Genomic DNA, 15,801 nt, shown 5'->3' on the forward strand with positions numbered 1-15,801 from the left:
GGTTCAGTTGTCCTCAGACAACACTCAAGATTCACCATGACCGAGACTCTTTACAGAAATAAAGACGACACAGTTCGGTTTGGTTTCAGGTTTTATAGACATTTGAATTAATAGATTTATAGAATATAAACAAACTTTCCCCTCAAACGTCCGACAGTCCGTCACCCCGTACACAAATAAATAATCTGACCTTTGACCCCCGACGTTAATCACCCACTGAAGCCACCGCCTCCTTCAGGCCTTTGGCACACACCACATTGTCAACATCACCCTACCCCCTCCCCTCTCTCTTAGGATACAACATCAGGCCCTGCTGAGCAACTCCTCTGCCGCTCTTGTAAAACAGTGACGCCCAGAAACCCAGTCCCATTACATCATCATTACCATGGTCGCCACACTTTATAAAAAGGGAACTGCCCCGCCCATTCCCCCCCAAAAAAACAAAAACAAAACAAGATATAATGAGTTAGTTCATCCACACATTGACCAATCAGATCACAGCCAGCACTCATCAAACACACGACGCGTTGAAGGACCAGTTCGCTGTTTTCTCACGTTTGCCAACCGCGTTACAGATCAAACCACCGTCTCACCTGCTCAGGTGCGCGCAAGGAAAGAATCACCCGATGGTGCGTTCAGGTATGCTCTCACATCTGAGAGCACAGGTAAAACTCGTCACGATGGTTAAAACAAAGATTTTGCCTCATTTCTTAAAAGAGTTTCTTCTGTATTTCAACTGAATCCAAATATATTTTCGGAATTTATCAGTCAGTCCACGTTTTTTTTGTTCCAGATTAATTACATGGAGAAGTGACACAGACAAGAGGAGCCCCTCTGTGTTGCCAGAAAAAACTGCTGGGCACTAAAGTGGTCGAATAAAAGTAAAAATGATCAATTGTATACTTTAGAAGTAAATTTGTACATATGTTTTGAGACCAGCAGTCTTATTCACAAATAAATAATACACACAGTTACTTAAAAACAATCTAAAGTCAGATTTGAATTCAGGGTCAAACAAAATCCACTTGTTTTAGTTTACGGAACGAGAAAAGTGAAACGTTTTCAGAGCTCAAGATTTACTCCGATTGTCCTTGAACGCACCATGGACTGTTTCCTTAAACATTGCAGGACCTCAGCTGACAACACAACAACGACAAACACATACGCTCCACAGGTTGTGTCTTTGAGAACATTTCCAAAAACTTAAATGATTATGAGTAATAAATTCATGTCCTGCCAGTACAAATGTTGGTTTGTTAAAAAGCTGACTTTAGGAGAAAGGTCGATACAAAAATCGTATGGAAGATTTGGAAAATGGTCAGAAAACAGCGGGATGGTCCTTTAAAAAGCCGCACAGCCTGCTGGGAGTCGACCCGCACATTAACGTGACCTCATTGTGCAACTGCACGCCATTTTCATTATTTACCTGTCCTTCTTTTCAAATGATCAATTGATAATTTGTTTTCTAAAACATCCGAAAACGGTATAAAACGTGCGTCTGAAGGTGACGTCTGCGAATGTCTCGTTTCGTTCAAAAATCTTCTGTTTGCTGTGACGGAAAAACAAAGTGTCAGACCAGATGGTGTTTCTATAGACAAAGTGATCAATGAAGCAAATAATTAGCACATTTATCAATACCAAACAGAATCGGTTTGAAACTTGAAGTGAAAGAAATTGTTCGTCCAACACATCGAGACACCAGACCGTCAGATTCAGAGGAAAGACAACTGAACGCTTGAATTGGTAAATAAAACGTGTGCTTTAAATACTCCGAAAATTGAACAGAGTTTGGTTAGTGGCTGCTGGACTCATACGTTCCCTGCGTGAACGTCTGGGTCTGGCCATAACTCCACTGAGGTCTGATTCCAGTCGCATCCGAAGAGGCATAGACCTCGGGACTAATTTGAAACTATTGGAGCAGCTTTTAACCAATCAGCATTGATCGTCGCAGACCTATTTTGTGAAACTCTACCACTGATGTCGGAACTACTTCAATGTCATCACACTTGGCCACGCCCACTCGTCGATGATTGGTCAACCCTTCAGAGTGACTGAACAAACCTTAACGTGAACAGGGTTTCCAGAAAATAATCACAGCAACAGGTGGGAGGAGCCAGGGCTGTGAGTGACAGGTGGGCGGAGTCGAACAAGGACTCCCGGCTTCGAAAGTTGAAAATTAAGTTGCACATTAAGACGCGCTTCCCCCTGATCTGTGACTGACAGGACATCACCTTTCAGAGTGGTAACAAACCTCCGACCCAAGCAGGATTCAAATTACAGACCTGATTACACACACTCACGCACACACACACACACACACGCACGCATAGAGCGTCATCGCGGGACGTCCAGCAGCTTCTTGTGGAGGTACTGCTTCACCTCTTCTATGCCGTTTAGCTTCTCCAGCTCGTGGTACGGCAGCTGAGAAAGAACAAGACAGACAACATGTCACATGACCTTTCACAGGGTTGAACTAAAGACACGCTCCAGCAAATACGCAGAGCGTGGCTGGTTCTGTTCTTGAACTGTGGACTGACCTGTAGGATGATGTATCCCAGCAGTCTCAGGTGTCGGTCTCTCATGGCCCGGGACCCAACCAGAACCTCGGAGTTGTGGCAGTAATGCCACTTATCGTTGACGGACATGATGACCCTGCAGAGACCAGGCACAGTTTGACACAATGAGATATGTCTTTCGGACGGAGAACTGGTTCTGTTAGGACCTGAGACCCGGTGGACTGACCTTCGGATGGGTCTCTGGTCTACTGGGAGGTTGTCAGAGTCCGGTTGGTCGGGACGATGGAGCTGTGGCGGTGACGGAGGCCCTCTGTTGGCCCCCGACCCTTCAGAGTATGTCACTCCTTCATAGAATTGTGGCAGCTCGCAGTCTGTCTCCTGGACCCCCGCGGCCCCTGTGCCCCCCTCGTCCTCCAGGATCTTCCCAATGGAAAACTGGAAGAGGGAGTCTGGGGCAGTGGCCCCGGCAGGTCCCTGAGCCCCAGGTGGGGCCAGGCCATCGGAGGGGGGACTGCTGAGCGTGGAGCTGTCCTGGCTTTCCAGAGAGTGCTCCTTTGCCAGACTGGTGTAGTACTCTGCTGCGGGGACGTAGTAAGGGCCATAGTCCAAGGGGCCGCCGTTTGTCCCCGGTCGTGGAGGCCCTGAGGGCGTTGTGGCCCCTGCTGTGCTGCGAATGTGGTGGGGCAGGAAGGACCTGGACTCCATGGCCCCGCCCATCCCTTCACCCACCTGACACGGCTGCTCGGTGCCCTCCTCCAGCGCCGTAAATGGAGAGAACTTCTGAAATTCTGAGGTTACCACGGCAACCGCACCTTCAACCGGCTTCGACGTCACGGCGACGCAGGGGGGAGGAACAATGCTTAGAGCCAGACCGGCTCCGGTCCTGATGGGCAGTACCCGACCAGAATTGTCCATCCACAGCACAAAGTCTAGAGGCAAAGAAGGTGATCAGATTACAGCGCAGGAAATACTGCAGTATTCAAAGTGTAATCAGATTACTGCACAGGACATACTGCAGTACTGCGCAGAAATACTTTGTGTGGTACTTGTTGTGTCGTACCTGTGTGATATTCAGTATGTACTACTTGTGTAGTACTCAGTATGTAGTACCTGTGTAGTATCCCGGGGCGAGTACTTCGTCCTGTTTGTAGTTCTGCTCTCCGACCAGCTGTCGCAGAGCCTCGGCCACCAGACCTTTATAGCTGACAAGAGACAGAACGACCAGAGCCAGTCAGAACCAGTCAGAAACAGCCAGAACCAGTTACAACCGGCCCAATTCTAGTGGAGAACCAGTCAGAACTGGTTAGAAGGACCAGGAAGTGATCGGGACCAGTAAGGACTGTTTGAGAAAAAGCTCAAACAGAATCGGACACCAGTAGAATTGGTGTACACGTATGTGCGGGTGTTACCTGTGTGTGCAGGTGTCCGTGTGTGTGTGTGTGTGTGTGTGTGTGTGTGTGTGTGTGTGTGTGTGTGTGTGTGTGTGTGTGTGTGTGTGTGTGTGTGTGTGTGTGTGTGTGTGTGTGTGTGTGTGTGTGTGTGCGCGCGTGCAGGTGTTACCTATACTTGCGGTTGACTTCGTCGGCAGTCAGGGCGTGGTCAAACATCAGAACCTTGTGCGTGTCCTGCAGTCGAGGTCCGGTGTAGTCGCGGTACTCCAACTCCACCGCAGCGTCCAGCAGAGAGAGGTACCTCCGGACGATCAGAGCATAGGGACTGTCTGTGTGGGACACATGGTGTTGTACCGGTTACAGTGGTGTACTCGTGGTTACAGTGGTGTAGTAGTGGGTTTTTTTTCGGGTACTGACTAGTGACGTTGCTGATGAAGGCGGAGGAGAAGACTCGGTGCAACACCAGGCCGGGGAAATGTCCCAGCTGGAACAGCGACATGAGAATGTTGACGGTGGCGAGGGGCGAGCTGAGTGCCTTCAGCTCCACCACCTCCTCCAGCCGAGAGAAGAACTGCTGCTCGCTGGACGGACGGTAACTCATCCTGCTGAACGGGAACACCAGCTTCTGGATCACCTGAGGACAAAGACAAACACACCTGCAGAGTCCTGTACACTTGTGAAAAGACCACATGACCGCAAACCAGTCCTCACCTTACTGTCTAGATACTCTGCCTTCTTCACCAGGAAGTCTGCGATGGTGTCGAGCAGTCGCGTCTCTCTCAGCCGATGGCGGGCGATGTATTTGGCGATCAGGGCCATCGTGTACGGAGTGATGCTGTCCACCTTTTTAGGCAATTCTTCTGTTGGTGAGCAAAACACAACAGGTCACATGGTCAGCTCAGTAAGCTGGACTGACTAACTGACTTTTGTCTGGGCAGAGATCAAATCATTCATGCGGCAGCTTCTCAGGCTTCACTAACAGCTCGTCTCAGCTGTGATGGTTCGTGCTCGTGAGGCCTCTGTGTTCTGCGGTTAAAAACGGGACCTGCTCAGACTCTGAGGGATTCAAAGACAAACCGAAACCCACCTGCCAGGCTGCTGATGAACCTCTCCTGTCTGTTCTGGTAGAACAGGTGAGAGCTGAAGATCAGCTCCAGACTCTTGTTGCTCGCCTCACGAGCGCACGCCGCCAGCATCTCGTCCAACAGCGCCATCTCCTGGTCACGAACTCCGCTGACACTGGCCAGAGTGTGTTTGACCAGACGCAGGATCTTTCTGCAGACGGAGCACGGACCGACGTTTCGTGTTAAACAATATTCCGCCAAAAACCTCGTCACTGACCTCAGGACAGCCGGACACATTGAACCGTTAAAGACTTTGAGGAGTGTCGGGATGAATGATCTGATCCAGGAAACGGTTTGTTTCTCACCTGTTGGCGAGCAGTTGCTCAGGGTTTGGAGGCGTGTTGTTGCTTGTTATGGCGGTTACAGCCCCACCTGCAGCCCCTGTAGAGGCCGCAGCAGGTTCCTGCGGCTGCAGCGAGCGCCACTTGAGTCTGTAGTACGAGAGCAGCAGGAAGAGCGTCTGCGGGTGGCGCTCTCTCTCCAGGTTCTTCTCCAGGCCGGCCAGGCAGGCCTCGGTCAGAGGGTGCTGGCTGCCCGAGTGGAGCTTCATGCTGGAGCTGAACACCATGGACACATCCTTCTGGTTGAACTGGTTCAGTCTGGACTGAGACTCGGCCTCTAGCACCTGGACCACCGGGGAGTCGCTGGGTAGACCTGAGAGTAGATCGGATAGAGGCGAGTGAGGTCAGAGTGAGGTAATGTCGGTCTGCGATTGAACGTCACGCGGCGACTCACCGAGTGCGGCCACAGCGTACAGGCAGTTGACGATGCTGAAGTTGTCGAACTTGGCGCAGTCGTTGACGATGGCTTTGCAGAGTGTCTGGAAGTCCTGGTGCTCCAGGATCTGTCGTCCGTCCCCCTCGGCTCCCCCACCGCCGGAGGCCTCTGGGTCCGCATTGTCCCCGGCGGTCCGCGGTGGGGGCGTGGCCTGCAGCAGCTGGCCGATCTTCTGCAGGGCGACGGGATAGTGGTTGTGGGAGATCTTGGCGGGGTTCTGGGTGACCCAGCGCAGCACCTCGTCAGGCCGCCGCGAGCGCTCGATCAGACGCTTCATGGTGAAGAACGTGTCGTAGCTCATCTTCTCGTGGATGAAGTTCCACGTCTTCTTCTTGTTGCCGGCGATGGCGGTACCGCTGGCCGGAGGGCCTCCTCCGTAGGCTTGGAAGGGGGCGTGGTGCTGGTAGTGGGGGGGGATTGGGGGCGGGGCCAAGTGGTGGGCCTGTGGGTGGGGGTGAGGATGGGGGTGGTAGTGGTGGTGGAAATGTGCTCCTCGGTGGGCGTCGGGCCGGCCCTGATACAGTGGGTAGGCGGGGGGAGGCGGGGCTGGGTGATGGGGGAGGTGTGGGTGAGGAGGGTGGGGTGCTTCGAGCACTGCCAGCCCCGCCCTTCGCCCCTGCTTAACCCCACCCCCTCCACCTCCCCCTCCTCCTCCTCCCCCCGCGGTGCTGTACAGGCGGGTGGCATACATGGCGACTGGCTGGGCAGCGGGGAGGGGGGGGCAGGGAGGGAGGCAGCGAGCTCGGCTCAAGAGGCGCCGCCCAGTGGACAAACACAACATAGTCCAACAGCCACACTGCCGGGAGGCAAGAGCACAGCAGTCCTGCAGGAGGAGAGGAAGCAGTTTACATCCACCTGCAACATGTCAGGTCCAGTTCAGACCAAAGATTCAAGATGAGATGATTTTAAACTGCAACAAGTCTGAAACATCCTGAAACCTGAAGTTTACCTCGAAGCAACCAGACAAGACGGTTAAACATCTCCACAACAACTACTCTCCGCACTCCTGTTTTAACTGACGGCTTTTCTGGCCTCTTTCGTAGCTGAATACAATTTGTAGCATCTGGTGTCTCCCCGAATAGTAAGAAAGGAAACCTTAGACTCTACAACTAGTCACTGAAGACTGGACAAGTTGGTCAGCTGGTTCCAGTCGAGCTGAGACCAGTTCACAAGGCTGCAACTTTTCCAACTACGTTCTTAAAACAGTTTTTTTTTTATTTTGCCTTGAATCTTTGGTCTGAACTGGACTTTACTGAACAATCCATTCAAAAATAATCATTACAAAGATATGATCCAGTTTTAATCATCTGAACCCCACAACCCACCATGGGGATTAAAAGACATGAATTCTTAAAAAAAAACACACAAATAAAACACACAAAAAAAATAAAAAAAACCTGAACATCACTGTCTGATGTTTTGGCTGGAATACATCAGCTGAAAGCTCCAGAACAAAGTCAGTAAACAGTATTTAAAAACTAACAGACAAAGAGCTGCAAAACCTCCCAGAGAAGATGCAGCTGGAACAATCCCTCAGAGTGATCAGAGAAGTCAATCAATCAATCAATCAATCACCTGCCGCCGCCCCCATCTCCCCCCTTTGCCACACACATCATCACCACCACCCCTCCCCTCCCCTCGTCCCCACATGCTAACGTTAACATACGGTCCCACAGTTAACCCGTTAAAGCCCCCTTTGGTCACTACTTACGTCATGCGAATAAGATGACGTCATACCCTAAACGCCAGTTCACTCCGGGGCTGTCATTACTGCTAACACGCTGCTGCGAGTGGATTTGCTCCGTGACAGCCGGCTGCTCGCCCGGCTGACGTCGAGTGTGCCAACCAAACTGTTGGACGCGAACATCAACGCTGAGGAACGAGCTGGCTGCGAGCCGGGCTCGGCTCGGCTCGGTTCGTTGTCAGCTGCGGTCCCACAGCTGATCCGTTAGCACGTTAGCATGTTAGCATCAGCCTGCCCTTCTCCCGGCAGAGCCGCCGGACAACCCGGGTTATTCCCCGGGTTACGACCCGCGGCTTAACCCGGCGGTTCGCGCCCGAGAGCGACAGAGAACTTACCTCATAGCAGCTCCGCTCTGTGAAACACCCGAGGCCGCTGAGAGAGCAGGTTCACCGGGGAAACGGGCAGCGGTCAGCCGCTTCATTCCTTCACACAGCCTGCAGACGCCATCCTGCTCTACCCGGCATGCACCTGGAGCAGGGTACGGCAGCGACATCCGGCGGCCCCCTGCGGTAACACGCAAACTCTGATTTTACTGAGCTGGTTTTATATTATTATTATTATTATTGTTATTATTATTATTATTATTATTACTATTATTGTTGTTGTTATTATTTTATTATTAAGAAAACGAAGAAGTAGTAGTCAAGCAGTTTTCCTGCGGACGCTAGGGGCGGACTCGCCACAAACAAACCTCTAAAAACTCACGAAGAAGAACGCTTTGCGTAAAGATGGCGTCGCGGTGCGATTATGGAATAGCAGCATTGAACCCGAGTTGTTTTTAAGTTTTCGTGCCCGCTGTTGCTTTCTGCCGCTCCGCGTCGGAGTATTCCCACCGGGAGGTATGGCTCACCGCTACCTGCGGCTGTCGGCCGGCTGCAGGAGCCTGTTCCGGCTGCTGCTGCCGCTGTCCGGCGCTCCGACCAGGCTGGTAGGTGGAGGACGTGCTAACGTGCTAACGTGCTAACACCGTGACAGCGGACACAACAAGCCCGGTCACGAACACCGACACGCGGTTTACAACAACCACTGACCACCGAGTCCTGGAGCGGAAAGCAGCTATAAGAACTCACACTGATCCAGCCGAACTGTGTCGGGTGGTTCCGGGGTTATTTTGGGTGCTTTTTTTTTTTTTACCGTGACGTCGCATTGTAATATCAGTATTAAAGTGTTATGTCGGTCAGTATCTACATGTTTCATCACGCTGTTTTGTTTTGTTTAATCATAAACCGGAAGTAATACCAAAAAAAAAACCAGGTTATGGACGAGTGTGTAGTTGCTACGTGTTGTTACGTCACCTGTTTTGAACTCGCCTGTGAAAAAGGAGTTCACTGGAGACTCCAGGTGACGTCGTGTCTCTGTTGGTCAGGTGACCTCGACCGCGGTGGGGCAGGTGGAGGGTGGACGGAGCCTGCTGAGTGACCTGCTGGGAGCCTACAGGAGGCTGAGCTCCAGGCCTCCCAAAGGTACAGCTGCGTGTACCATAAAAATCTTAAGTTTCAGATGTATTAATTGGCTCCAAAATGTTGGTTCTCCTGAGGTTCTCACTTCAACACGTGACATCAGTGAGGTCCCCACATGTTCAGAAAACAAACATGTGTGTTCAGTATGATTACATGTTGTTTTTGTTGTTTTTCCCTTTTCAGGTTTTGAGAAATATTTTCCAGATGGTCAGAAAACTCCAAAGACTCCTGAAGCTGAAGCTCCAACCAAAGGTAAAAACCTGCTGACTTACTGACTGCATCTACTGACTTCTACTGTTCATCTACTGACTTCTACTATTCATCGACTGTTTCTCAGAAGCCAAACCTGCCAAAGCTCAGAAAGCATCTGGAAAGTCAGCAGCAGCAGGAGGAGGAGGAGGAGTAGGTGGAGGAGGAGGAAAACGAGGAGGCCGTAAGGAGGAGTCACACTGGTCCAGTCGTCTGCAGAAGGTCAGTCAGTTCTTTAGTGAGTGAAGCCGTCGCTCACCTTTGGTTCACCTGCTCAGACGGGTGGGAGTTGTGTCCGGTGGGTGTGGTCTCAGCTCGGTGTTTGTCTTCAGGGGGACATTCCCTGGGACGACAAGGAGTTTCGGCTGTACTTCCTGAGCGGCGTGGCATTCTGGGCCACCGTCACCTACTACTTCTTCTTCAGGGACGGAGGACGAGAGGTCACCTGGAAGGACTTTGTCAACAACTACCTGTCTAAAGGAGTGGTGAGGCGAACACATGACCTCATCTCCTGTAATCCGACCGTGTCATCTCCCGAATCCAACATAATCTCTTCCCGTTAATTGGGCTGGGTACCGAACTTTGATCCTTTTTTTTTTTTTTTGTCACGATACAAAATAATAAACTGCAGTATTGTTTTCAAACAAACTTTTAGCTACACATCTTGAGTTGTGTGCTCTGTGTGATTCCGGCAAGGTAAACTCGACTGATAAGTATGTGAGGCGTTTAGGGGACATCGGTAAAGAAAACAACTTGGGTTACACTGTCCCCCTCTAAAATGCATGAAATCATAAAGATCTGTAACATAATGTGTAATTTTCTTAAAATATAATTGGTATACAAAAAAAGTACATCTACCGAAGTCAACATATCAGTACCAGTGTTGAAAATCTTTGACCGTAACCCAGCCCGATTTGTTAATCTATTTTCACTTTTAATCTTGAGAACTCTACCATGTTACTTTGATGTTGGCAATCTCAAACAGGTATTTGTATTTTAGTAATTGACCTTGTTGATCTCAGTCTGATTGCTGTTACAGTGCGTCCGATGTGTTTCTCCGTCAGGTTGATCGGTTAGAAGTTGTCAACAAGCGTTACGTCAAAGTGATCTTCTCTCACGGGAAGACGCCGGTCGACGGGGTGAGTCAGACTTCTCTCGGTGAACGTTGTCCTCGGTTACGTGGTAAATACTGAACCTTTCCTCCTGTGCGTTTCCGTCTCGCAGCAGTACGTGTGGTTCAACATCGGCAGCGTGGACACATTTGAGAGGAATCTGGAGAGTTTTCAGTACGAGCTCGGCATCGAGGGGGAGAACCGGCTGCCGGTGGTTTATTCCACTGAGAGCGACGGGTAAGCAGCACCGTGTCCGATTCATCCACAGCGCCGCTTCGGTTTGAAGTGTAGACTCCTGCTCTGATGTTTGCGCCTCCCTCTCCAGCACCTTTCTACTGAGCATGCTCCCCACAGTGCTCATCATCGGCTTCCTGCTGTTCATGCTGCGGCGGGGCCCGGCGGGGGCGGGGCGTCCCGGCAGGGGGATGGGCGGCCTGTTCAGCGTGAGCGAGACGACAGCAAAGATCCTCAAGGACGAGATCGACGTGAAGTTCAAAGACGTGGCGGGCTGCGAGGAGGCCAAGCTGGAGATCATGGAGTTCGTCAACTTCCTGAAGAACCCCAAACAGTACCAGGACCTGGGGGCCAAGATCCCCAAGGTGAGGGCGAAATCCCAGCGAGTGGGGAGGTGAGGAGATCTATCTGGTGAGGGGTTAGATTTGAAGGTGAAGGGACAATACCTTCACTGTGAGGAGATTAAAATTGAAAGGGGTGGGCGGAGACAGATTACCGGAGGGACCCTTAAATTTAAGGCAGGGCCAAGAAATGACGAGGTCATGGCTTGGGCTCGCCGTTAAACTCCAAGATGTCCATTATCGGCGATGGTTTGTGTCCATGTTGTCGTGCCCTCGGTGTGTACCCGAGTGTGTAGTTGGTGTTAATGAGTGTGTATCACGCATCCAGGGAGCCATATTGACGGGTCCTCCAGGAACCGGAAAAACTCTTCTGGCCAAAGCGACGGCCGGCGAGGCCAACGTACCTTTCATCACCGTCAACGGCTCCGAGTTTCTGGAGATGTTCGTGGGCGTCGGCCCCGCCAGGGTGAGCAACAGCTTATACCTTGAATTTATTTATTATTTTATTCATTGTACCTTTAATTTAATTATTCTCTGGTGTGTAAAGCAAATAAGAAAATGAAAATGGATTCACACTGACAGCAAATTGTAGATTGAATTAAACAACAATATGGACGAAAATATGTATTTAAATGAACAAATATATAAATAAATATCTGTACTTAAACTGGTAAATATACCACGTAATAAACAATACTAATATCACAATAGGAGAAATGAGGGTAGATTAATGAACGATTAAGTCACATTGTTATAAATCTGATCTCTCCCCTCGTTACCTTATATAAAGAGGGAAAAAGACAGAGGAAGGTAGAGAAGGAAATCTGTAAAGAGCACCTAGACTAGGTATGATGTCATTTCCTGTGCAGGTGAGGGACCTTTTCGTCATGGCGAGAAAGAACGCTCCCTGCATCCTCTTCATCGACGAGATCGACGCTGTGGGACGAAAGCGAGGACGAGGAAACTTTGGAGGACAGAGCGAGCAGGAGAACACGCTGAACCAGCTGCTGGTGGAGATGGACGGTAGGTTCAGAAGCGTAGTGGAGGATTGTTGCAGGTTTCTAGAAATTAATTTAAAATAAAGTTTTAAAAAAAGAAGGCATCTGTTTTGGGAGTTACAGGATTTCTGAAAAAAAAAGTCCTGATGATGAAGTGTCTAATCAAAGAGTGCAGTGACAGGAGGTCTCACTCCTCTCTGTCCTTCAGGGTTCAACACTGCGACCAACGTTGTGGTTCTGGCAGGAACCAACAGACCGGACATCCTGGACCCGGCTCTGATGAGACCGGGACGCTTCGACCGACAGATCTACATCGGTAGGAGTTTGACTAATGGAGGATTTGTCTGACAGAGGAGGAAAACAGATTCACTAAGATGAAAAAATAATGTAATGGAGGTTAAAACCAAACATTATGATGAATGTTCTGCTCTCAGGTCATCCAGACATCAAAGGACGGGCGTCCATCTTTAAAGTCCATCTGCGTCCTCTGAAGCTGGATGCCGAAATGGACAAAGAGGCTTTGGCTAGGAAGATGGCCGCCCTCACACCTGGATTCTCAGGTAAACTGTGCTTCACGTTGTCTCGTCAGTGTCAGGATTCCTTATTGCCACAGCAGGAAGTCACTGAACCAATCACAGTCCTTTTTACACCAATGGGTTTGTTCTCCCTGTTCTCTGCCTGTCAGGTGCCGACATCGCCAATGTTTGCAACGAGGCGGCTCTGATTGCCGCTCGCCACCTTTCAGATGCCATCAACCAAAAACACTTTGAGCAGGCCATCGAGAGAGTCATCGGAGGTGAGACCTGAGACCAAGACCATCAAACCAGACCCAGACCAAGACCATCAAACCAGACCAATACAGTGACCATCAGACCAGACCCAGACATTCAGACCAAACAAGACCCAAACCATCAAATATGACCTGGCCTATTAATACCAGATCCAGAACATCGAACCAGACCCAGACCCCCACTATCAAAGCTAACTGGAAGTGTCCCGCCGATGAGGATTTAACGCGGGAACGGTGCAGATCAGTCGTATCTGATCTGGAAACGCCCTCAAAGACTAAACTAAATTATCTTCTTGCTCGTGTTAAAGGTCTGGAGAAGAAGACTCAGGTCCTCCAGCCAGAGGAAAAGAAGACGGTGGCGTATCACGAGGCGGGTCATGCCGTGGCCGGATGGTACCTGGAGCACGCCGACCCTCTGCTGAAGGTCTCACTCACTGTGACACTGAACATATTAAAAACCCTGTTTCCTCACCTGTCAAACCCCGAAACTGGACTTTGTACGGTTCTGCTGCTTAGTCAAGCCTCATTTGGTGTTTTGTAGTTAAACACCAACGATGTGTGTGTAAAATTCAACGTTATTTGAATGGAGTCTGGTGTGGATTCATATTCGCTGCTCCAATTAAAGAAAATACCTCATTGTCTTACATGCAGTCAGATATTAAAGTGGTAGATCCACAGAAATGTTCAGTGCTTTTAGGTGTGACGTTGTTGTTGTTGTTGTTACCTGTGCAGGTGTCCATCATCCCCAGAGGGAAGGGTCTGGGTTACGCTCAGTATTTACCGAGAGAGCAGTACCTGTACACCAAAGAGCAGCTGCTGGACCGGATGTGTATGACTCTCGGGGGCCGAGTCGCCGAGGAGATCTTCTTTGGACGGATCACCACCGGAGCTCAGGATGACCTCCGAAAGGTCACCCAGAGCGCCTATGCACAGGTCAGAGGTCACACAGGGGTCGCAGAGTTCAGAGTGTGACTTGAAGGGATTTTTGACTGATGAATGCTTAACGGGACTGAAGATGAAAGAGCCCAAACATGGTTTACGTTGGTCCTCGTTCAGGTTCTGGTCTGTCTGACGTGCTGCTCTGTGTTCGCCTGCAGATCGTTCAGTTTGGGATGAATGCCAAGGTGGGTCAGGTCTCCTTCGACCTCCCCCGGCAGGGCGAGATGGTTCTAGAGAAACCGTACAGCGAGGCCACTGCCTGTCTGATCGACACCGAGGTCAGAATCTTGATCAGCGAGGCGTATCGGAGAACCGAACAGCTGCTGAATGACAAGAAGGCCGACGTGGAGAAGGTACTGAGATCCAGCTTTGTTCCGGATCGACTTTAGGAACCTCTGCAGGGTCTCTTTGATGATGTTCTTTGTGTCCTTGCGGTCTCCAGGTGGCACAGCGGCTGCTGGAGAAGGAAGTTCTGGACAAGAACGACATGGTGGAGCTGCTGGGCAAACGTCCGTTCGCAGAAAAGTCGACGTACGAAGAGTTCGTGGAGGGAACGGGAGGCGAGGACGAGGACACGACGCTGCCGGAGGGTCTGAAGGACTGGAACCAGGAGAGGAAGGACAAGGAGGAGACTCAGGAGGAGCAGGTGGCCCGCCAGATCTCAGGAGGAATGCCCTTCTAGAACCTCTTGCTGCACGTCGGGGTTCTACGACACAAACAAACACCGAACCCATAAAATATCTACGGTCACAATCACAAGGTCGAGAACCCACTGACTAAAGATTTAAAATCTCCGTTACTCTTGAGTTCTGCACCAAACGGCCGGCCTTCACCCGAAAGTCCAAGATGTTCTGTTGGATTTGGGGTTCTAACACCAACTTTTAAACTATGAACCAACCTTCCCACGTTATGTGGAGTTCTACAATCAACCTTTCTCCTACAAGATCTAGAACCCCGAGAACCTCTTCCACCTTAGAACCTGTGGAACTCAAAAAAACGTCTTGCTTAGAACTTAACACCATAACCGTTCTTCCAAATCGGGATGTGGAAAGTGTTCTAGTTCCACAAATCTTTTCATCCTGAACCGAAAGCACTTCTGGAACCCTTAAAGAACTCTGACATTGAGAGGTGTCATCTGCCTCGCCCCATCACAGGGTTCCACGTCAAACATACTTCGGCTTTGACCCGTAGAACCACTCAAGAACATTTCTTTGTACGTAGAACTCCTTTAAGTTTCCACATCCAGACTCTGGATCCTCGTCCTGGTTCCTTCGCCGGGTTCCAGCAGGTAAACGATGGATCGATAACGGAGCGATTGCAGCTTAGGACCCGGAGCATTCAGAGGAACACGGACATATTTAAACATCAAACTGAATAGATAAAAACCGCCATCACGTATTTATCGACAGTTATTGATCTGAAAATATTGACGAAATTCCATTTTTGTTGTTGCGCGGAGCTTAATGAAATAAATGTTCTGGAATATCTGGAGACTATTTGGTTTCTGCCACAACGAGAGTGTTCATCTTCATCGACGTCGTCTGCACTTACACGTTGGGAGAACGGAGACGCCATCTGCTCATCACAGATTGATTAATTATCGATCAGTCATTGCTAACGTGTTGTATTATGTGTACAGCTCCAACCAGCCTGCAGCTCAGTGTGTGCTGTCATTGTACATGATGTTTAATAATAATTATAATAGAAACATGTAAATGTGTGTTCTGTTTCAGATGTTTTAATAAAGTCAGAAAAACTTTCAGCAACATTATTATTCAACAATCTATTGACTTTGTTTTGTTTTGTTTTTTTAATTTTTTTTAAATGGACTGTTTTCTGAGCACCACCTAAATAAATTAAACATTTCAACCATAAACAAAAAAAAAATGTCACTTTCCAAAATATGATGTTCAGTGTTCAACAGATGGAGGATAGTCAGATTAAAAAGATTCATGTTTGTGTTTCTATACACGGCAGAAAAAAAGATGAATAATTCGAAAGGATCACATCAACTGTTCCACTTTACACGAGGACCCACGTGCACATGCGCTATCGATGTGTGAAAATAGAAATGGCAAGAATGAAACGACACTTAAATCTATGAAGAACTCAAAAATGCACACGGA

At 49.6% G+C, this 15,801-nt stretch overlaps 2 protein-coding genes across 2 annotated transcripts; one reads left to right on the forward strand and one right to left on the reverse strand.

The window, feature by feature from the left end:
- Positions 1-73: 73 nt before the first annotated feature.
- Positions 74-8,026, reverse strand: fastk (Fas-activated serine/threonine kinase). The gene is made up of 11 exons (XM_069719273.1): positions 7,888-8,026; positions 5,767-6,631; positions 5,337-5,685; positions 4,995-5,182; positions 4,619-4,767; positions 4,325-4,541; positions 4,077-4,236; positions 3,627-3,718; positions 2,743-3,445; positions 2,538-2,652; positions 74-2,421 (listed from the first exon to the last, which is right to left on the reverse strand). The coding sequence occupies exons 2-11, from the start codon at positions 6,587-6,589 to the stop codon at positions 2,335-2,337; spliced, it is 2,883 nt and encodes a 960-aa protein (XP_069575374.1). The 5' UTR covers positions 6,590-6,631; positions 7,888-8,026; the 3' UTR covers positions 74-2,334.
- A 214-nt stretch (positions 8,027-8,240) lies between these two features.
- On the forward strand, positions 8,241-15,449 carry afg3l2 (AFG3-like AAA ATPase 2). The gene is made up of 17 exons (XM_069719274.1): positions 8,241-8,480; positions 8,919-9,015; positions 9,196-9,264; positions 9,350-9,483; positions 9,594-9,746; positions 10,326-10,400; positions 10,486-10,610; positions 10,699-10,972; positions 11,277-11,414; positions 11,818-11,971; positions 12,155-12,262; positions 12,381-12,506; positions 12,632-12,742; positions 13,045-13,160; positions 13,469-13,669; positions 13,834-14,028; positions 14,118-15,449. Exons 1-17 carry the CDS (start codon positions 8,394-8,396, stop codon positions 14,355-14,357), a joined length of 2,403 nt encoding a protein of 800 aa, XP_069575375.1. The 5' UTR covers positions 8,241-8,393; the 3' UTR covers positions 14,358-15,449.
- The last annotated feature ends 352 nt before the right edge of the window (positions 15,450-15,801 follow it).

This window comes from Brachyistius frenatus, unplaced genomic scaffold, assembly GCF_029030835.1.
Source record: "Brachyistius frenatus isolate BFR_SWC_R1_liver_20210118 unplaced genomic scaffold, ASM2903083v1 Contig_211, whole genome shotgun sequence".
Taxonomy (NCBI): domain Eukaryota; kingdom Metazoa; phylum Chordata; class Actinopteri; family Embiotocidae; genus Brachyistius; species Brachyistius frenatus.